The following is a 16,238-nucleotide window of genomic DNA, read 5'->3' on the forward strand; positions in this document are numbered from 1 at the left end:
TTTACACTACCATTCAAAAGTTTGGGGTCAGTAAGATTTTAGTCTCTTATGCTCACCAAGGCTGCATTTGTTTGATTAAAAATACAATAAAACTAAATATTCTGAAATATTATTATAATTTAACATAACTGCTTTCTATTTTAATACATTTTTAAAATGTCATGTATCCTTCTGATGACAAAGCTGAATTTTCAGCTTCCATTACTTCAGTCTTCTCTTCAGTGTCACAGTTGCTGTTTAATACTTTTGAGGAAACTTTTTTCAGGATTCTTTGATGAATAAGAAGTTAAAAAACAGAATTTATTTAAAATAAAAATATTTTGTAACAACATAAATGTCTTTACTGTCCATTTGATCAATTCAATGCATCATTGCTGAATAAAAGTATTTCTTTAAAAAGAAAATTGACTCCAAACTTTTGAACGTTAGTGAACGACAACATACATTCAACATGGCTAAAGAAAGTAGTTAAGCACCAAGTGCCTTTCAATTTACCATTCTCTTCTATTATAGGCAACAAATGTGCAATGTTCTCAAATTCATCACAAAAATTGGGAAATTTGGGAATGGCTACATTCTTAATTGGAAGTAATTGCATAAAATACTGTAACACTTGTCATTTTAATAACAAGACAAGAAATATAGTAAAGGTTTTGAATGAAGATGTACCAGAGTGTGAGTACAGAGGTTAGGATCAATGAATGTATGGATTGGAAAGCAGTAAAAAGAGAGAGAGAGTGCTTCATGTAAGAGGATATAGTAGAGAACAGGAGCACAACTGACCTCTGTTGTATTTTCCCAAGAGCTTCTTTTGTTGGAATGTTTCAGCTATTAAAACAGTATTATCATGTTTCTCTTTCAGGAGCTTAGGAAGAAAGGGAGAGTGAGGGCTTCAATTATTTGGGTATTACTGGTTAATCTGAAACATTAAACAACACGACACAAAGACAACCCCCTCTTTTCTGTTTAATGGGTATTATTCTGAGTGAAAGCTACTTTGAAACATGGCAAGGGTTAACACTAAAGACATTAAGGAGGTGGATCAAAACAGTTCCGTTCTGTCATGATGAGAGGTTATTACATCCATTAAAACAAGTGAATGATTTTAGAGTGTATATGCTAGGCCTTTTTTAAAATTATGTACAGAAGATCAACCTTAAAGATGAGTATTGCTTCATTAATGCAGAACCCAAGATTAAATGCCCTTTTCACATACCTCCTGTCTAGTTTGGCAGAGCTGCTCTCTTGTTGTCTCCAGATCGATCACCATCTGCTTCTTCTCAGCCAGGATCACCTCCAATTTATCTCTCAGCTCTACCACGAATGAACAAGAAATGTGTTAATAAAAAACCTACAGTACAAAACAGCCTAAACTGAACAGTCTTGTAACTAAAAATCATGAATTGAGAACTGCAGCTGAGGGGAAAATTATGAGCGAAAAATTCTGTAAAATTAGAGAAACTGTTTCTCACAAAAAGATATTGAATGCTTGTAAGGCTTGGAATAAAGCACATGTTGAATGGACTACTTTTACAATGTTTTGTGTTGTATTATGCATTACTTCTTCATATACATACACATGATATCTTGATAGATGGATGGATAGATAGATAATTTTATTTTTGGATAAAATGTTAGCTAACATCATAGCCTCAGAAACTAGATACTTAAAGGTAAAGTTTCTAATTTGTGCACTAGTAGCAGCACCAAACTGTAAATATAATGACTGCTTTCACACACTGTCACGTGAGGCTGTAGTAAGTAGTGCACGAAGACGAATGGCTCAAAAGCAAACAGTCTTTAATATCATACTCATTAAAACTCAGAAGAATCATTAAAACACGACCACACAACATAGACGATACAGGACAAGGAACTAAGTTGTAGAAATTATATTTCTTTAATATTATTATTCATTTTAATTTTAATTATATTCACCTTTAATAAGTATATACAAAAAGCATAAAGTGATACAAATATTTTAAGCAATACATTGTGGGACAGTGCATTGACCCACCTGTGATGACAATCTGACAGTGGGAGGAGCTGCAGACACCCGACGACTCCTCCTGTGGTTCTTCTTCATCCTCATCGTCAAGATTGATGTCAGCGATGACATCGGCACCAAGACGGGATATATAGAGCATACTCTTCCTCTTCAAAGAACGGTTCTGTCTGTTCAACTGAAAGAAAGATATACATTAGTATACTGTTTTTGGCAGACACATTTAACCAAAGCAACCTAGAGTGCATACAAGGTATACATCTGAACCCATGACCTTAGTATCAAGCAGTACCAATTGAGCTACAATATCGAAATGTTAACTTGCTAAGTCTTTGTAAAGAGAATGAAAATACAGTGTCTTCCGACAGTGCAAAAAAAAAAAAGTGCAAAACCAGCACAAGTTAATCTAGTGAGGGCAATGTCGTCACATTTATAGGAATAATCAGAGATCAAAATGACACCTGTAACACCACAAATGATATAAAACCCAAGCCGGTGATTTTTATGCATTTGTCTCAGAGTGAAAAGATATGAGAAATCAAATCAGCAGCATGTAGACAGACCAGCCCACTGGAACCCCAGCGGGCGCCCATGCAATTCCCCTCAATCACACAGCCAAACACACACAGCACGAACACTCTGGAAAAGAGCAATAATCAAGGGCAAAATAATAGACATTTCATTACAGGTATGCAGGGGCAGCAGCAGCAGCCACTCCTGTTTTCATAAATAATTACAGCATTCTATCAGGCACGGACACAAACCCCCACCATCGCAACATGTACATAACTGCATCTGAGGCATTTTTACCTTTTTGAACATCCAATTAAAGTAATTTAAGACTGGTCATTCACACTTCAATTAGGGAGTCCACTTAATGGAAACTCAGAGAGCCAATGGGGGTGGAGGTATGTAAATTAGTCCCGGATGACATTCCGGTCAGAAAGAGAAAAAGAGTGGGAGGCAGGGATAAAATGCCCCCTATTTAACGAGCCTTTATTAATGACATCCAAGTGAGGACACACAGCACGTGAATCCATTTCCTGATGGCGTCCTTCCTGCTGAATGCATCTTTTAAAAACGCAATCAACAACACATAATACGGGGATAAACACGCAGAAACACATGCACGCTCGCTCTGTGATAATCATCCGGCATTGATGAGAGCGCAGCGGCAAAATTACACAGTGGCAGAAATCAGATGTGCGTCCTGAGGTGGCCAGGCCCCTCATCTCCTCTGATCACACATCAAAACAAAATGTCATGTGTTTGGATTGCACTTTGATTTGACTGCCACCACCCGCGAACCCTCATCCATTACTGCTTAATAATTCAAAATGTTCCAGAGTTTAAGAAATTGATTATGATTTTCTTCTTTTTTGGCGGTAGATGAGGTGTCTGCCAGCCTCGGGTCTCTTGGCAGACAAAATTACAGCCATCATACACAATAAATCATACAGCTGAAATGTAGAGACTTTTTGAGACAATTCTGCTCACCATCCTCCAATCACACCAACCAAAATTTTTGGACTCATTTAAATGTAAATTTGGAACGAGCCAATGCTGTAATTTTCACAACGTATCCTTCGCATTTTCAGGAAGAGGTGAGATTTCTTTTCCACCATGCATACTGAGATGCAAATCAAGTTTTACACACTTGTTTTATAGATATTCACAAGATTAGTTCACATAAATACAGCAATCAACAAGGCAATATCAATATTTAATTTCCAATTATTGATTTATTGTATAAGTGGGATAATATCCAGTCAGCTGGCCATTGTGGCAAAATAAACCCAAGGAATGCACCAATATTAAATTCTGCACAACACTGATAAGGCGATTATTATCTTCATGTTATGGCAGATAATAGATAAATGTAGAGTATTGCAATTTTTTACAAATTGTATGTATATAAATTAAAAACAAAACACTAAAAACTAAAATGAACGATTTTAAATGTTTTAACTGATACAATTTATGCATCACAACATTATAATCTCCAGTATGAAAATGATATTGAGTTTAAGATATGCTAATGATTACATTTAACCGCGTTATTAAATTATTAGTGTTTTTAAAGATTAACAAAGATTATAGCAAATGTAAAAAACAGTATCAATAATTAAATAACCAATATCGTCCACTACCTACAGATGAAAAAAATAAAAAACAATATAGTCCAATACCAATAAATGAAAAAATAAATAAATAAAAAAAGTTAAATCAGGCGATAAACGATATGGTTCCCAATATATTGTGCTTTTCTAAGTGGGAATGTTTTGCGATGACTGGCTGACTATGTATTACTGGCATACATTACCGTTCAAGATTTTTTTCTTTTTAAGAAATTAATACTTTCATTCAACAAGTATGCAATAAATGTACATTTTTGGATGTTACAAAAGACTACTATTTAAATAATTACTTTCTATTCAACTTTCTATTCGTCAGAGAATCCTGAAAAAAAGTATCAAGGTTTCCACAAAAATTTCAAAAGCAACAAACGTTTCCAACATTGATAAGAAATGCAAAAAAAAAATCGTACTGTCCTCAAACGATAGTATAAAACAAAACTCTTGGGAAAATCAACAAGTTTAATGCAATAAAGCTAGAACTTAAGAGACCAATGCAGTTGAAAGTGTTTCCTGGCTGCCTTTCAATAAAGCCAGATGAGGCACTTGAGATAATTCAGCTATGTGCTGAAAGAGCAACTAGTGACAAAAATAACCGCATCCTCAATCAGACATGTGTCCTGACAGATAGAAGATGAGCAAACCTGTGGAGGCCAGAACCTTGCTGTTAGTTCCACAGACGTGACGGGTTCGGTGTGGGGGTGTTCACAGAGCAGCCAGGACAAAGGGCATCTGTACTGGTTTTCATGCACAGTGGCCACCGGCAAACACAGAACAAGCTGGGCTGACCATTTAAGGATGTCAGGAAACCATTGTTTGGTTAAATCGAGCTTTTATCCAACACATAATGCTGAGGCACAAAACGGCCCAGCTGCAGGTCTATTTCCTCCGCACAAATGAAATGCTCCGCGGTCTTCCACAACCGCAGCTTTCAGAAATTGTGATGTGACATCTGTGATGGCTTCACATACTTCAAGGAAAAAAAATGTATACCTCAAGAGAATACTCTAGAACTACACTAGAAAGTGATTTTCAAGAAATGGCAGGAACAATAATCTTTTCGACCATGCTAAATAACCAAGAACCACAGCGTTTTGTCATCTCAGTCTATTTTGTCTTATACAAAAATGAAAGTCCGTTTTCCTTTGCGCGGTAAAACGTCTTCGTTTCTTGGAAAAAGAAAGACGTCACACGACAGCTAGCCTGCTTCTAAAAACGCAGGACAACAGTGTCCTTTTTTAACCTGAAGACTATTTTCTCCTGGTCTTTATCTCTTTTATCTGTGTCTTTATTCCTTTCACTGCTACTGTTCTCTCATTTCTCTCTCTGTGTGTGGTGATCAGCGCTCATCACTGACAGACAGCAGAAGATAGTTGATTCATCCATCAGATAGACGGCAATGAGCCGGTAATCGTTCCCGCTAATTTGCTTCACACCTGGGCTTTTAGAGATCCATTTACCTGCTGAGTGTTCAGCGTAGATGCCACTTCACTCTTCAGACCAGACTGAGCCTGAGCGGCGGAACCGAAACCCGACTAAACAATGTGCTGAGCAGGGACTGATGGCAAATTGAATACTTCTGTAATGAGCGGGACCAGTGAGGTGGGCAGGCAGTCAACACCAAGATGCAGGTACACGGGAGGGAAATAGTCTTAAGATTGACTTCAGCATGAACTCGGTGGAGTGACTGCCCACATGGAGTACAATTGTGTGTACTTTGCTCAGGATGGAGGAGGAAATAAATGGATGGAATGTTGGATGGATGGAGGCATGATGGATCCTAACCTATTTACCATGAAAGCACAAGCGAAAACATGAGTGTATGATTCTAGAAGTAATGTTCCTAAGAAGAGTAGAGCAAAGAAACAGAAGAAAACAGATACTAGTATAGAATAAAATATACAATAACAAACCAAAACCAAAAGAAGAGAATAGAACCAAAAGAAAACAATCAAATCAAACACAAAAAAAATTAATCAAATAAATAAGAACAGACTCAAATGAATCAGAACAGAACAAAATAAAATGAAAAAGAACAGAATGGAATCAAAAGATACAGAACAAAAGAGAATCACAAGAAACAGAACACAAATTAATGAAATGCAATGGAATTAAAAACATCAGAATCAAATAAATAAGAACAGAGCAAATTCAAATGAGCAAATTCAAATGAATCAGAACAGAAGAAAATGAAATATAGCAGAACAGAACAGAACAAAGAGGATCAAGTGAAACAGAACAGAATAAAAATAAAAAATAAAAAAAACAGAATCAAATAATTAAAAACAGAAGATAATCAAATGAAAAGAACAGAAGAGAATCAAAATAAACGGAACAGAATGAAATAAAAACAACAACAAAACAGAATAACATGAAACAGAACATAAGAGAATTAAATGGAACAGAATCAAATAATAAAAAAACTGAATCAAATAAATAATGAACAGAACATAATCAAATGAATTAATCAAATCAGAACAGAACAGAGGAGAATCAAATGAAACCGAACAAAACAGAATGAAACAAAACAGAATATACTCAAATGACACAGAACTGAATCACACACCAGAACACACCAGAATCAAATGAAAAATAACAAAAGAGAATCAAATGAAACAGAACAAAAAAAAAAAAAAGAATCAAATGAATCAGAACAGAACAATGGAGAATCAAATGAAACAGAACAGACGGAATCAAAAGAAACTGAACCAAAGAGAATCACATGAAACAGAACACAAGAAAATTAAATGAAACAGATTCAAATCAAACAAAAAAGAACGAAATCAAGTGAATCAGAACAGAACATAATGAAATAAATCATAACATAATCAACTCACACAGAACCAAACAGAACAGAATCAAATAAATCAGAAAGGAGGAGAATCAAATGCAATAGAATAAAACAGAACAGACAATCATAACTTTATTGTAAAACCTCACCTTTGAAGCCAAAGCTTCTACACTCTCTCTGCATGTCTTCTCGATCTCTAGATTCTCCTGAATGTTGTTCACCTCCTCTATCACCCTGTGCGACACTAAAGACAAGAAATATGTCAAATATTTTGATGGTTTCTTCAATGCAAACACACTACAGTTGTCACTACAGGCAAGCACAGGGCTAATTTTCACACACTGTCATGCACATGCTGAAGCAGTCAAAACAGTACAACATCATGACATTCAGACAAGGTCACAACATCATACAATTACTGTGTCCAGAGCCCTGAAACTGCTCTTTAACAGCTATCATGCTCTCCAGACTCCTTTCACACAAGTTGTCTGGGAACATTTGGTGTACAAAACAGCTGGAACTACAGTCTATATGGTAGACACACAATCTCATTAAGGAACTGAATGGTTTGAATAGTTGCTGTCACAGCACTCATAGCAGTCTTCTGTAGTGTGACATGTTGTACTTCATCTAAAACTAAAAATCCTTCTAATTATTATATACCCCGGTAATTATTATACATGCATTTTCTATAATCTAATGTTAATGTAAAGATTAATATGGACTTGGATTTTGTATCCACCCATCTGTCACTCTATAGGACTATTTCAGTTTTCCAGCATCTGCTGCATGTTTGAACTTTTTCCAACAGTGACTATATGATTTTGATACATATTTTCACACTGGAGACAATTGAGGGACTCATACACAACTATTACAACAGGTGAAAACTTTTACTGATGCTCAAAAAGGAAACATGATGAAATAAGAGACGAGGGGTGATCATCAGGTGTTTTTTTTTTTTTGTGGTTTCAGAATTTGTTCCTACTATGTGTGTGTGTGTGTGTGTGTGTGTGTGTGTACAATCTTGGTTACACTTTATTTGTAATTATATATTTAAAGGGGTCCTATAATGCCATTTTCACAAGATGTAAAATAAGTCTCTGATGTTCCTAGAGTGTGTATGTGAAGTTTTAGCTAAAAATATCCCACAGATATATATTTTTTTATAGCATGTTAAAATTTTCACTTTTTGACGTTGAGCAATAATGCGGCGTGTTTGTATGTGTCCCTTTAAATGCAAATTAGCTGCTGCTCCCGTCACAGAGGGCGGAGCTTCAAGAGCTTGTGTGTAAGTAGCTCCGATTACCTCACACAGACATGCACTGAACATTTCAAAAACTTTTAGCCTTTTATGTTCAAACCGGTGTCAGACAAAGATGGAGAGACTCAAGAAGAAGTGACAACATGTAGAATGCGACAGGACATTTCTGAATGGTTAGTTGATGAATTTATGCTGCTGATGTGGAGTTAACTATCTTCAAGTCATTCATTAGCATATTCTGTCATGATAATCTATAAATCGCTGTCCGGGGGCGGGGTTTATGTAAATTTTAGGGTTAGTGATGTCACTAACCCATGTAGAAGCTCATTGTAGTCCCTACCAACCATTTGTTGTAGTCCTTAAAAAGTGATTACTGTAAAAGAAAATATCTCCCTTTGCTTTGAACTTTACGCGTCATAACTTTGCAGATGTTGTTTATGCTCAAACAGCAACATTACACACTAACTAAAGTTAACAAAGTGAAATCATAATCAACCACCCCTTTAAGTACAGAGTAATATTAATTAACTACATGCACTTCCTATAGGGTTAGGGTAGGATTAGGATCTGGTTGAGGGTTAGTTGCATGTAATTATGCATAATTTACTGTTACTATGGTAAGTACATGTAACATATGTAACAAGGACACTGTAAAATAAAGTGTTACCAAAGACTCTTATGCACACCAAGGCTGCATTTATTTAATACAAAATATTATTAGAATATATACAATAATACAATTTTCCATTTGAATATATTTTAAAATGTAATTTATTCCAGTGATGATAAAGCTGCATTTACAGCATCATTACTCCAGTCTTCAGTGTCACATGATCCTTCAGAAATCATTCTAATATGCTGATTGGCTGCTCAAGAAACATTTCTCATTAATATCAATATTGCAAACGTCTGTGCCTAAAAAAATGTGTGGAAATGGTGATACTTTTTTCAGGATTCTTTGATGAATATGAACAGTATTCATTTGCATGTATTACATGTATTTATTACATTTATCAAAGCATTTATTAAATAGAAATCTTTTGTAACATTATAAATGTCTTCACTGTAACTTTTTATCAATTTAATACATCCATGATGAATAAAAGTATTAATTTATATTTTTTAAAATCTTACCACAAATCTTTTAATAGTATCATGCTTTCCACAAAAACATTAAGCAGCAAAAACGTTTTTTAACATTGTAATATTTCGCAATATTTCGTTTTTTTTTTTACTGTATTTTTGATTAAATAAATGCAGCTTTGGTGAGCATAAGACACTTCTTTCAAAAACCGACCTCAAATATATCTTGATGCTGAAAAAAGGTCATGTCCATCTTATATAGTGACATCTTTTCAGACTCTCTTTTCTGTTGAATCACCAAGCTCCTTGGCCTTCATACAGCTATTGTCTGCTGTGTAGATCTGTTCAAGTCAGCTAAGTCCTGTCCTTCATTCAGATCCTATAGGAATGGGAGACTGAGATCAACGCAAGCCTGTCTAGCCGAGCTTAATAGATTTTATAGAGCTTAATAATTAATAGAGTTATCTCTGGAGTCTCCTCTGCAAATGCAAGAACATTCAAAGGCCCACAGTGTCTCTAAAGATTCTCTCCTTTCGAAAATATTTGTAAATGCTTCAAGATTAGTCTCTCGCGCACAAAGAGTCCAAAAACAAGACGGATTGAAAGGAAACTTTCAAAATTCAAAAACGCAGTCAGTCTGATGAGCAGCCGCAATCTATCAGCTTCCAAAGAGGCAGAAGATGGGGAGATGGAAGAGGCAGACGCTCTTAACGCCCGGAGCTCTTACCTTATTTGTGTCCGTAATCACCAGAGACTGGCCACGGACCAGCTCACAGCCTCTTAACTAATTACACATTGTGGTTGAGAGGCAAAAACAGGAATTAGCACCATCACGGCCAGCGGCTGCCTCCCAATGACACCTAATTAAAACTTGATGAACGCCCGTGTCTGCGATATCCAAGTTCCTGCTGTAAGCCTTTCCCTGTCACTCATTAAACAGTACTTAGCTGCCAGTTGGTTTCCCTCCACCCCATCTTTCATCTCTCTCTCTTTTGGTAGTACTAGCACTAAGTGACAGGTTAATTGTAATAGCAGCTACACATAAACCGGGCTAAGTGTGAGGCAGTTGCGGAGCAGGAGGGGGAGACTTCACACGTCAGGCTTGGCAGCTTTAATTGTAAGTTTTAGCCTCCCCATCAACGTTACATCTTCAAATCTCTTTCTTCTCGCGCCGTTCCTCGTGCACACGTCTTCTCAGAGACAGACAGTGATTGCGTGCACGAGGACGCGGAGTATAATGCTATCGGGCCTGCGTGTTGGAGAAGTGAATTAGAGCCTCTGATGCTGTTTCTACAGCGCCGAGCTTGATGAGGGGGCAGATGCCTTTGTGGTCTTATCATTAGAACACAATGGTCATGTTGTCATCAACCTTGCCATCTCCAATTGAAAAGACATGATTGTGTGTTGTGGGCTTTTTCCTTGCTCGCTCGCTCGTTCGCTCACCGCTTCCCCCCCACCTAGCCAGCCTCCCTCTCGGTCGCTTTGCGCTGAATAGAAGCAATTTTCCGAGAGCTATGAAATCACGTAATAGCTCCTAATATGCAGCTGCTCTGCTAGAAGCTGCAGCCACTATTTAAGTGGAAGTCATACACAATACGCGTTTATGGCGGAGGAAACATGAGCAAAGGCCAAGATTATTCACAAAAACACACGCTCTTCTCTATCAAATAATGACCTATTTCGTGCATTAAAATGAGAATGTAATGGATTTTTTTCCCCTCCTCTCCAAGACCGGCGGCCATTTGCTGTGCTTTTTAAAATTTCGCCTTTTAACTCACGTATTTGAATTCTATGTTTCCCCAGCGAAGAAAAAGAAGGTGACATTTGTATAGATGTGTGAGAGAGGTGAAGTGTGGTGATTTGGCGAGGGAGGGACCGCAGAAAACCCCATTTAAGACTGAAACTTGCCGCTTTTCCCCTCATTCGGGTGTGTGTGATTGATATCAACTAGGGATGCTCCGATCAGGATTTTTGCAGCCGATACTGACTACCGTTTTCTTGTCATCATGATCGGCCGAAACCGATCTCGATCTTACAAGCTTTATATAAGTGACATAAGCTCTCTAACTGTTAACCCCTTACACCTTGAAGGCATTTTTAATGATTTCATGTGATTTCAAGTGGCATACTTAAAAGTAATGGTCTATAACTCTACAAAAAAAAAGTATTATCAAGTACATGATCTAATTTAAAAAGGAAACCTTTCAAATTTTGAAGAAAATAGATTTTGATCATGTTTGGAGGTTATTATGTTACTACACTGCTGAGAAAACCCCAGAAAAAGTGATGCAATTTATTTAAAGAGTGTTTTAATGAACATAAGAACTTGCATGTGTAAACAGCACAAAACATAAACATATATATAATTACATAGAATAAGTAACAAGTAATAATAATCTTCCAGCGGTGCGCTCCAATTTTTTCCCAAATCACTGAAGTGACGTCAACGTCCAGGTTAGCAGTAGCATGAGCCGTCAGGCAAGTGTTATTTAAATAAACTCCTTATGTACTTACAAACTTTCCAATGCCTCGTTTTATGAGTACAGAACCTATTTGTACTACTGTAGAAGTTTGGTACCATTCCGGGCATTATTAGTGGGGTAATTTACAAGATACAGCCTTGGATCCATTAGCGCCTGCACTAAGCCATCCGGCTGATTTCTCTAAATAAGCTCTAACTTTAATAATGTTCGACCAAGGTAAAAAAAAAAAAAAAGCTTCTGGGGGGGTGTTTAGCTTGAGGTCATGGTGCAAAGGACCCTAGGCTGAAATTACTCCGAACCATCCCTTTAATGTTGTTTATTAGCCTGGCAAACCAGACCTACATCAAGATGTTAGGTCTGGCAACTCACCATTGTCAGGGCTCAATCCGAGGGACGGGATAAACGGCTGTCTTTCAAATTCACTCTGCATGCAATAGGATAGCGCTACAACCAACCAGAGCATTTTCCCAACAGCGGAGCTAGTTGATGATAGATTCAACTTTTGCCGTATCTGGCCGGCAAAATTACGAAGCAATATCGCTTGCAACTCCAGGCAGTTGATGTGCCACTGTAGTCGAGGTCCTGTCCAGGAGCCCTAATGAATAAGTATCTTTAAAAAGGTATACTAGTACCTATAAGCACTAGTATCTAACGAATAAGTAGGCTACTAGGAATATATAGATTCAACTTTTGCCGTATCTGGCCGGCAAAATTACGAACACATCTTCCTGTTTTAAGAATGACTTAAGTGCCGTTCTTTGTTCTTTTCTCAAAGAAAAGCTTAATTCCAAGTCCTCGAGAGTCACAGACAAAGCCGATTCGAAAGACCGCTGTTCGCCAGAAGCAGCAGCTCTTTGTTTTCAAGTAGCAGGGAATTCACGCGGAACCGTCGACTCACAACTCTGTCGTCATTATGTAAAGCCCGCCCACCGATTTGATTGGCCTGACTAGAGTTTGTTTTTTCTAGCTCGAAAGTCAACGGAGAGTTGCTAGACTACCCTGGCTGCAAAATAACTTTTGCTGCTGCTAGGGTGCGTCTAGATTTCTAGGCTAGTTGTTTATGTCTATGTACTGAAAGCTCATTTTTTGAGATATCAACCTAAAATTTGGAACACAACTTGTTCAGATTTTTGGCTTTGATTTTCTTGCAGTTTTACAGTACAACATGTTTTGAAAATATATATTTTATATAAAATATGAATAATACATTTTTTACTTTGTACATTTTCATAAACTCAAACTTCTATAACCCTTTTTCTGTTTCATATCCTTATTTCACTTCTTAAAAAATCTGCCAAATGTCTTCTTTAAAACAAGACCAATCTTACGTCTATATTCCAAAGCATTCTTGAATTACAATCATTTAAGTTTGGAATGTGCATTTTCACGTCTATGCAAAAAAGAGTGGGTGACACTTAAGGGGTTAAACAACAACTCCAATTGCTTAGATTTAGAGCAGTCTGAATAACATTAAAACATGTCTTGTTGGAAAACAGGGAAATGATGGTTACTGAATAACTAGGTGTGTCTATATGGAACAGTGTCATAGTTCTTGGAAGATTCTGGGATCAAAGTTCAAAAGAGCAAAGCGCACAGCCAGTATTTTCCACAGAAATCGGACCAGTCTTTAGCTGCGTTTCCACTGCAGGAACTTTTTCCAGGAACTAGGGACTTTGGGGTGGTACTCTGTGTGTTTCCACCGCAGGAACCAGTGTCTAAATGAAGTTCCGGGTAAATATTTCCCCCTCCGAAAGTCCCTGCTTGCGAGGTAGTACTTTTTCAAAGTTCAGGAACTTTCGGGGGTGGGACTTGGGCACTGAACATGCTAATTGGTTGAGTTTATGCCGCATTTTGATTGGTTGACTCCACGCAGCATTTTATTTCAACCACCATTTTTTTTTTTATCTGTTGCGGTGCGTGCAGTAACAGTTGTTTGATATTCGAATCAACAATGGAGTTAAAAAATTATGGCCGAAGGACCGACGATGAGGTTCAGGCTTTATTAAATCCAGCGGGAACTGTAAAGTAGCGCGCAGTCCTACGTCACCGGACTAATTTGCCTAATCTTCACGGTACTTTTAGCAACAGGTCTGGGGAAAAAAAAGTTCCTGGGACAAATTCCGGGTAATTTCAGTGGAAACGCGGCTTTTGTAAATGTTTTAATGTACTACACAGAAGGATGTCACTGGATGGACATTAATTGAATTTGAGAAGTTATAATGAGATAAATCTAAGATCTTTAAAACCAACCTTGTTCAAATTCTTTCAACTTCCGTAAGGCCTCATCTCTCTCCTCTTGCATTTTTTTACACTGTAACAAAATGAAATAAAAATATAGAGTATATTACAGTGATAGAACAGATTTTTTATTTAAAAGAACATCTGCATTTATTTTATTAAAAGCAAACCCCCTGAAATATCATTTTAAATGTACAGATCACCCAAAAATGTAAATTCTGTCATCATTTACTAAACTTAAAGGAACAGTTCACCCAAAAATGAAAATTCTGTTATCATTTACTTACCCTCGTGTGGTTCCAAACCCACAAGACTTTCGTTCATCTTCGGTTCGTTCAACACAAATGAAAATATTTGTAACAATTTTTAGGTGAACTATCCCTTTGGGGTCTGTAATTTTTTTTTTAATGTTTTTGAAAGAAGTCTCTTATACTCTTATTTGATCAAAAATACAGTAAATACCATAAAAGATTATTACAATTTAAAATAATGGTTTTCTATTTTATACATCCTTGAAATGTAATTTACTCCTGTGATGGCAAAGCTGAATGTTAAGCAGTCTTCAGTATCACATGATCCTACAGAAATCAGTCTAATATGCTGATTTTATGCTCAAGGAACATTTCTTTTTAATATCACAGCTGTGCTGTTTAATATTTTTGTGGAAACCGTAATTTTTGCAGGATTATTTGATGAATTGAAGGTTCAAATTTTTCAACAGAAACTGCTGAAACCTATTTAAAGATAAAAATTACTTATAAAACTAAAAACTATTTAAAGATAATTTAAAGATTTTCTAAATTTATTTTTGGGTGAACTATCCCTTTAAGACCACACACAGATGTTGTAGAAGTGCAAAGAATAAAAGAGATAGGTGAAAGAAAGGACAGCATGACAACAAACATCTTACCTCCTTTTTGATTTTCTCGTGTTCTCTTTGGAGGCTTTCATACTGGAGAAGTACTGCAGAAATACAAGGGCGCCAGTTGAACATCTCACAAGTCACAACTTCCCAAGAACTACACAGTCAGTTAATGCAATTTCAAAAGGCCTACATGAGAGAGATCAAACTCAAGAGGAAACTTTTACTGCAATAGCTCACAACTCATGTCCAGCATGAGGATTGCTCATGGAAACTAACACTAATTTACACAAAAGTATTTTTAATGTTGCAAAATATATAATTACAAATAGAGGAAATTCTCTCCATGTATGAGAAATACATTTGCTGGTCAAGACAATGACAGTTCCACTCATATCTGTCTACATGCCGCCTGTAGTATGAATCAGCGTCATCTCTACTGAATATGCGTTTAATTTTAGAGCAGAAGCCATGATATGTAAAGGGTTTACTAACCACACTGTGTCTGGGTTATTAATGTCACAGTGAGACAGACTATCATGGAAAAGACAGCCTCTTCAGTTTAGTTTTGTAAAGTTTCAGAGCATAGCAGAAAAATGTGATTAATCCTAACGTTCTCTGCCTCTATTAAAGAGGTCTGCAGGGCGCTTTGAGCCAAAGGATATAAAGCAAATCTTGCCTGAAGATGTCTTTCAGAGAGTTGTTTACTAACCTAATTCTAGAGGGAAATTATACAGCAGTCAGGAAAATTGACTCATTACTCATTTAATCCTAACAGTAACATTTGTGGGTTCAAAAAGAATTTATGTATTTTACACAGTTGAAATGAAAGTGCCGACTGTCTTAATTTCATGCAAACAGTTTTACGTGGTCACATAAATGGTGACATGACTACAGATTTCAGAGATGATGTCTGCGTCAAAGTTCCATAAAACATGCCATAATACAGACACAACTACCATATTAATATTCAAAGGGCCTATATAAGTCAAATGTGTCATAAATCATGATCAAAATATATGTAAATATGTCAGTGGTCACATTTGTGTCCACTGGGAAAACCAAAGCCCCATTCTGAATGAGTACTGAAACGGTTTGTTATAATATGGCAGATTTCTACGTATAGCAACATTACAACGTACAAGTAGAAGTAAATATGTATTTATTCTTGGTTTATCAACCACAATTTCCCCTAAAATTTCTGATAGTTTTAAAAGCTTTTATAAGCTTTTTTTTAATTTTTTTTATTTAATGCAATTTATTTTATTTGGCTATCCAATAAGTAAAATACATGTGCTCACCTAGATTGGAAAAATGGAATTTCATGGGTTATCAAAAAAGATGTGCTGCACACATATCTTTACATGAAAAACAAAA

General features: G+C 36.5%; 1 protein-coding gene across 1 annotated transcript in view; it reads right to left on the reverse strand.

Moving 5' to 3' along the window:
• shtn1 (shootin 1) overlaps nt 1-16,238 on the reverse strand; it is a 29,136-nt gene that overhangs the window by 12,374 nt on the left and 524 nt on the right. Inside the window, exons 2-7 of the mRNA XM_079852915.1 lie at nt 14,910-14,962; nt 14,012-14,072; nt 7,081-7,175; nt 2,018-2,183; nt 1,217-1,314; nt 784-865 (exon numbers count right to left, since the gene is read on the reverse strand). Coding sequence (XP_079709041.1) covers nt 784-865; nt 1,217-1,314; nt 2,018-2,183; nt 7,081-7,175; nt 14,012-14,072; nt 14,910-14,962 — 555 coding nt within the window. The remainder of the gene's footprint in view (nt 1-783; nt 866-1,216; nt 1,315-2,017; nt 2,184-7,080; nt 7,176-14,011; nt 14,073-14,909; nt 14,963-16,238) is intronic.

Source organism: Squalius cephalus, assembly GCF_949319135.1.
Source record: "Squalius cephalus genome assembly, chromosome: 20".
Taxonomy (NCBI): Eukaryota; Metazoa; Chordata; class Actinopteri; order Cypriniformes; family Leuciscidae; genus Squalius; species Squalius cephalus.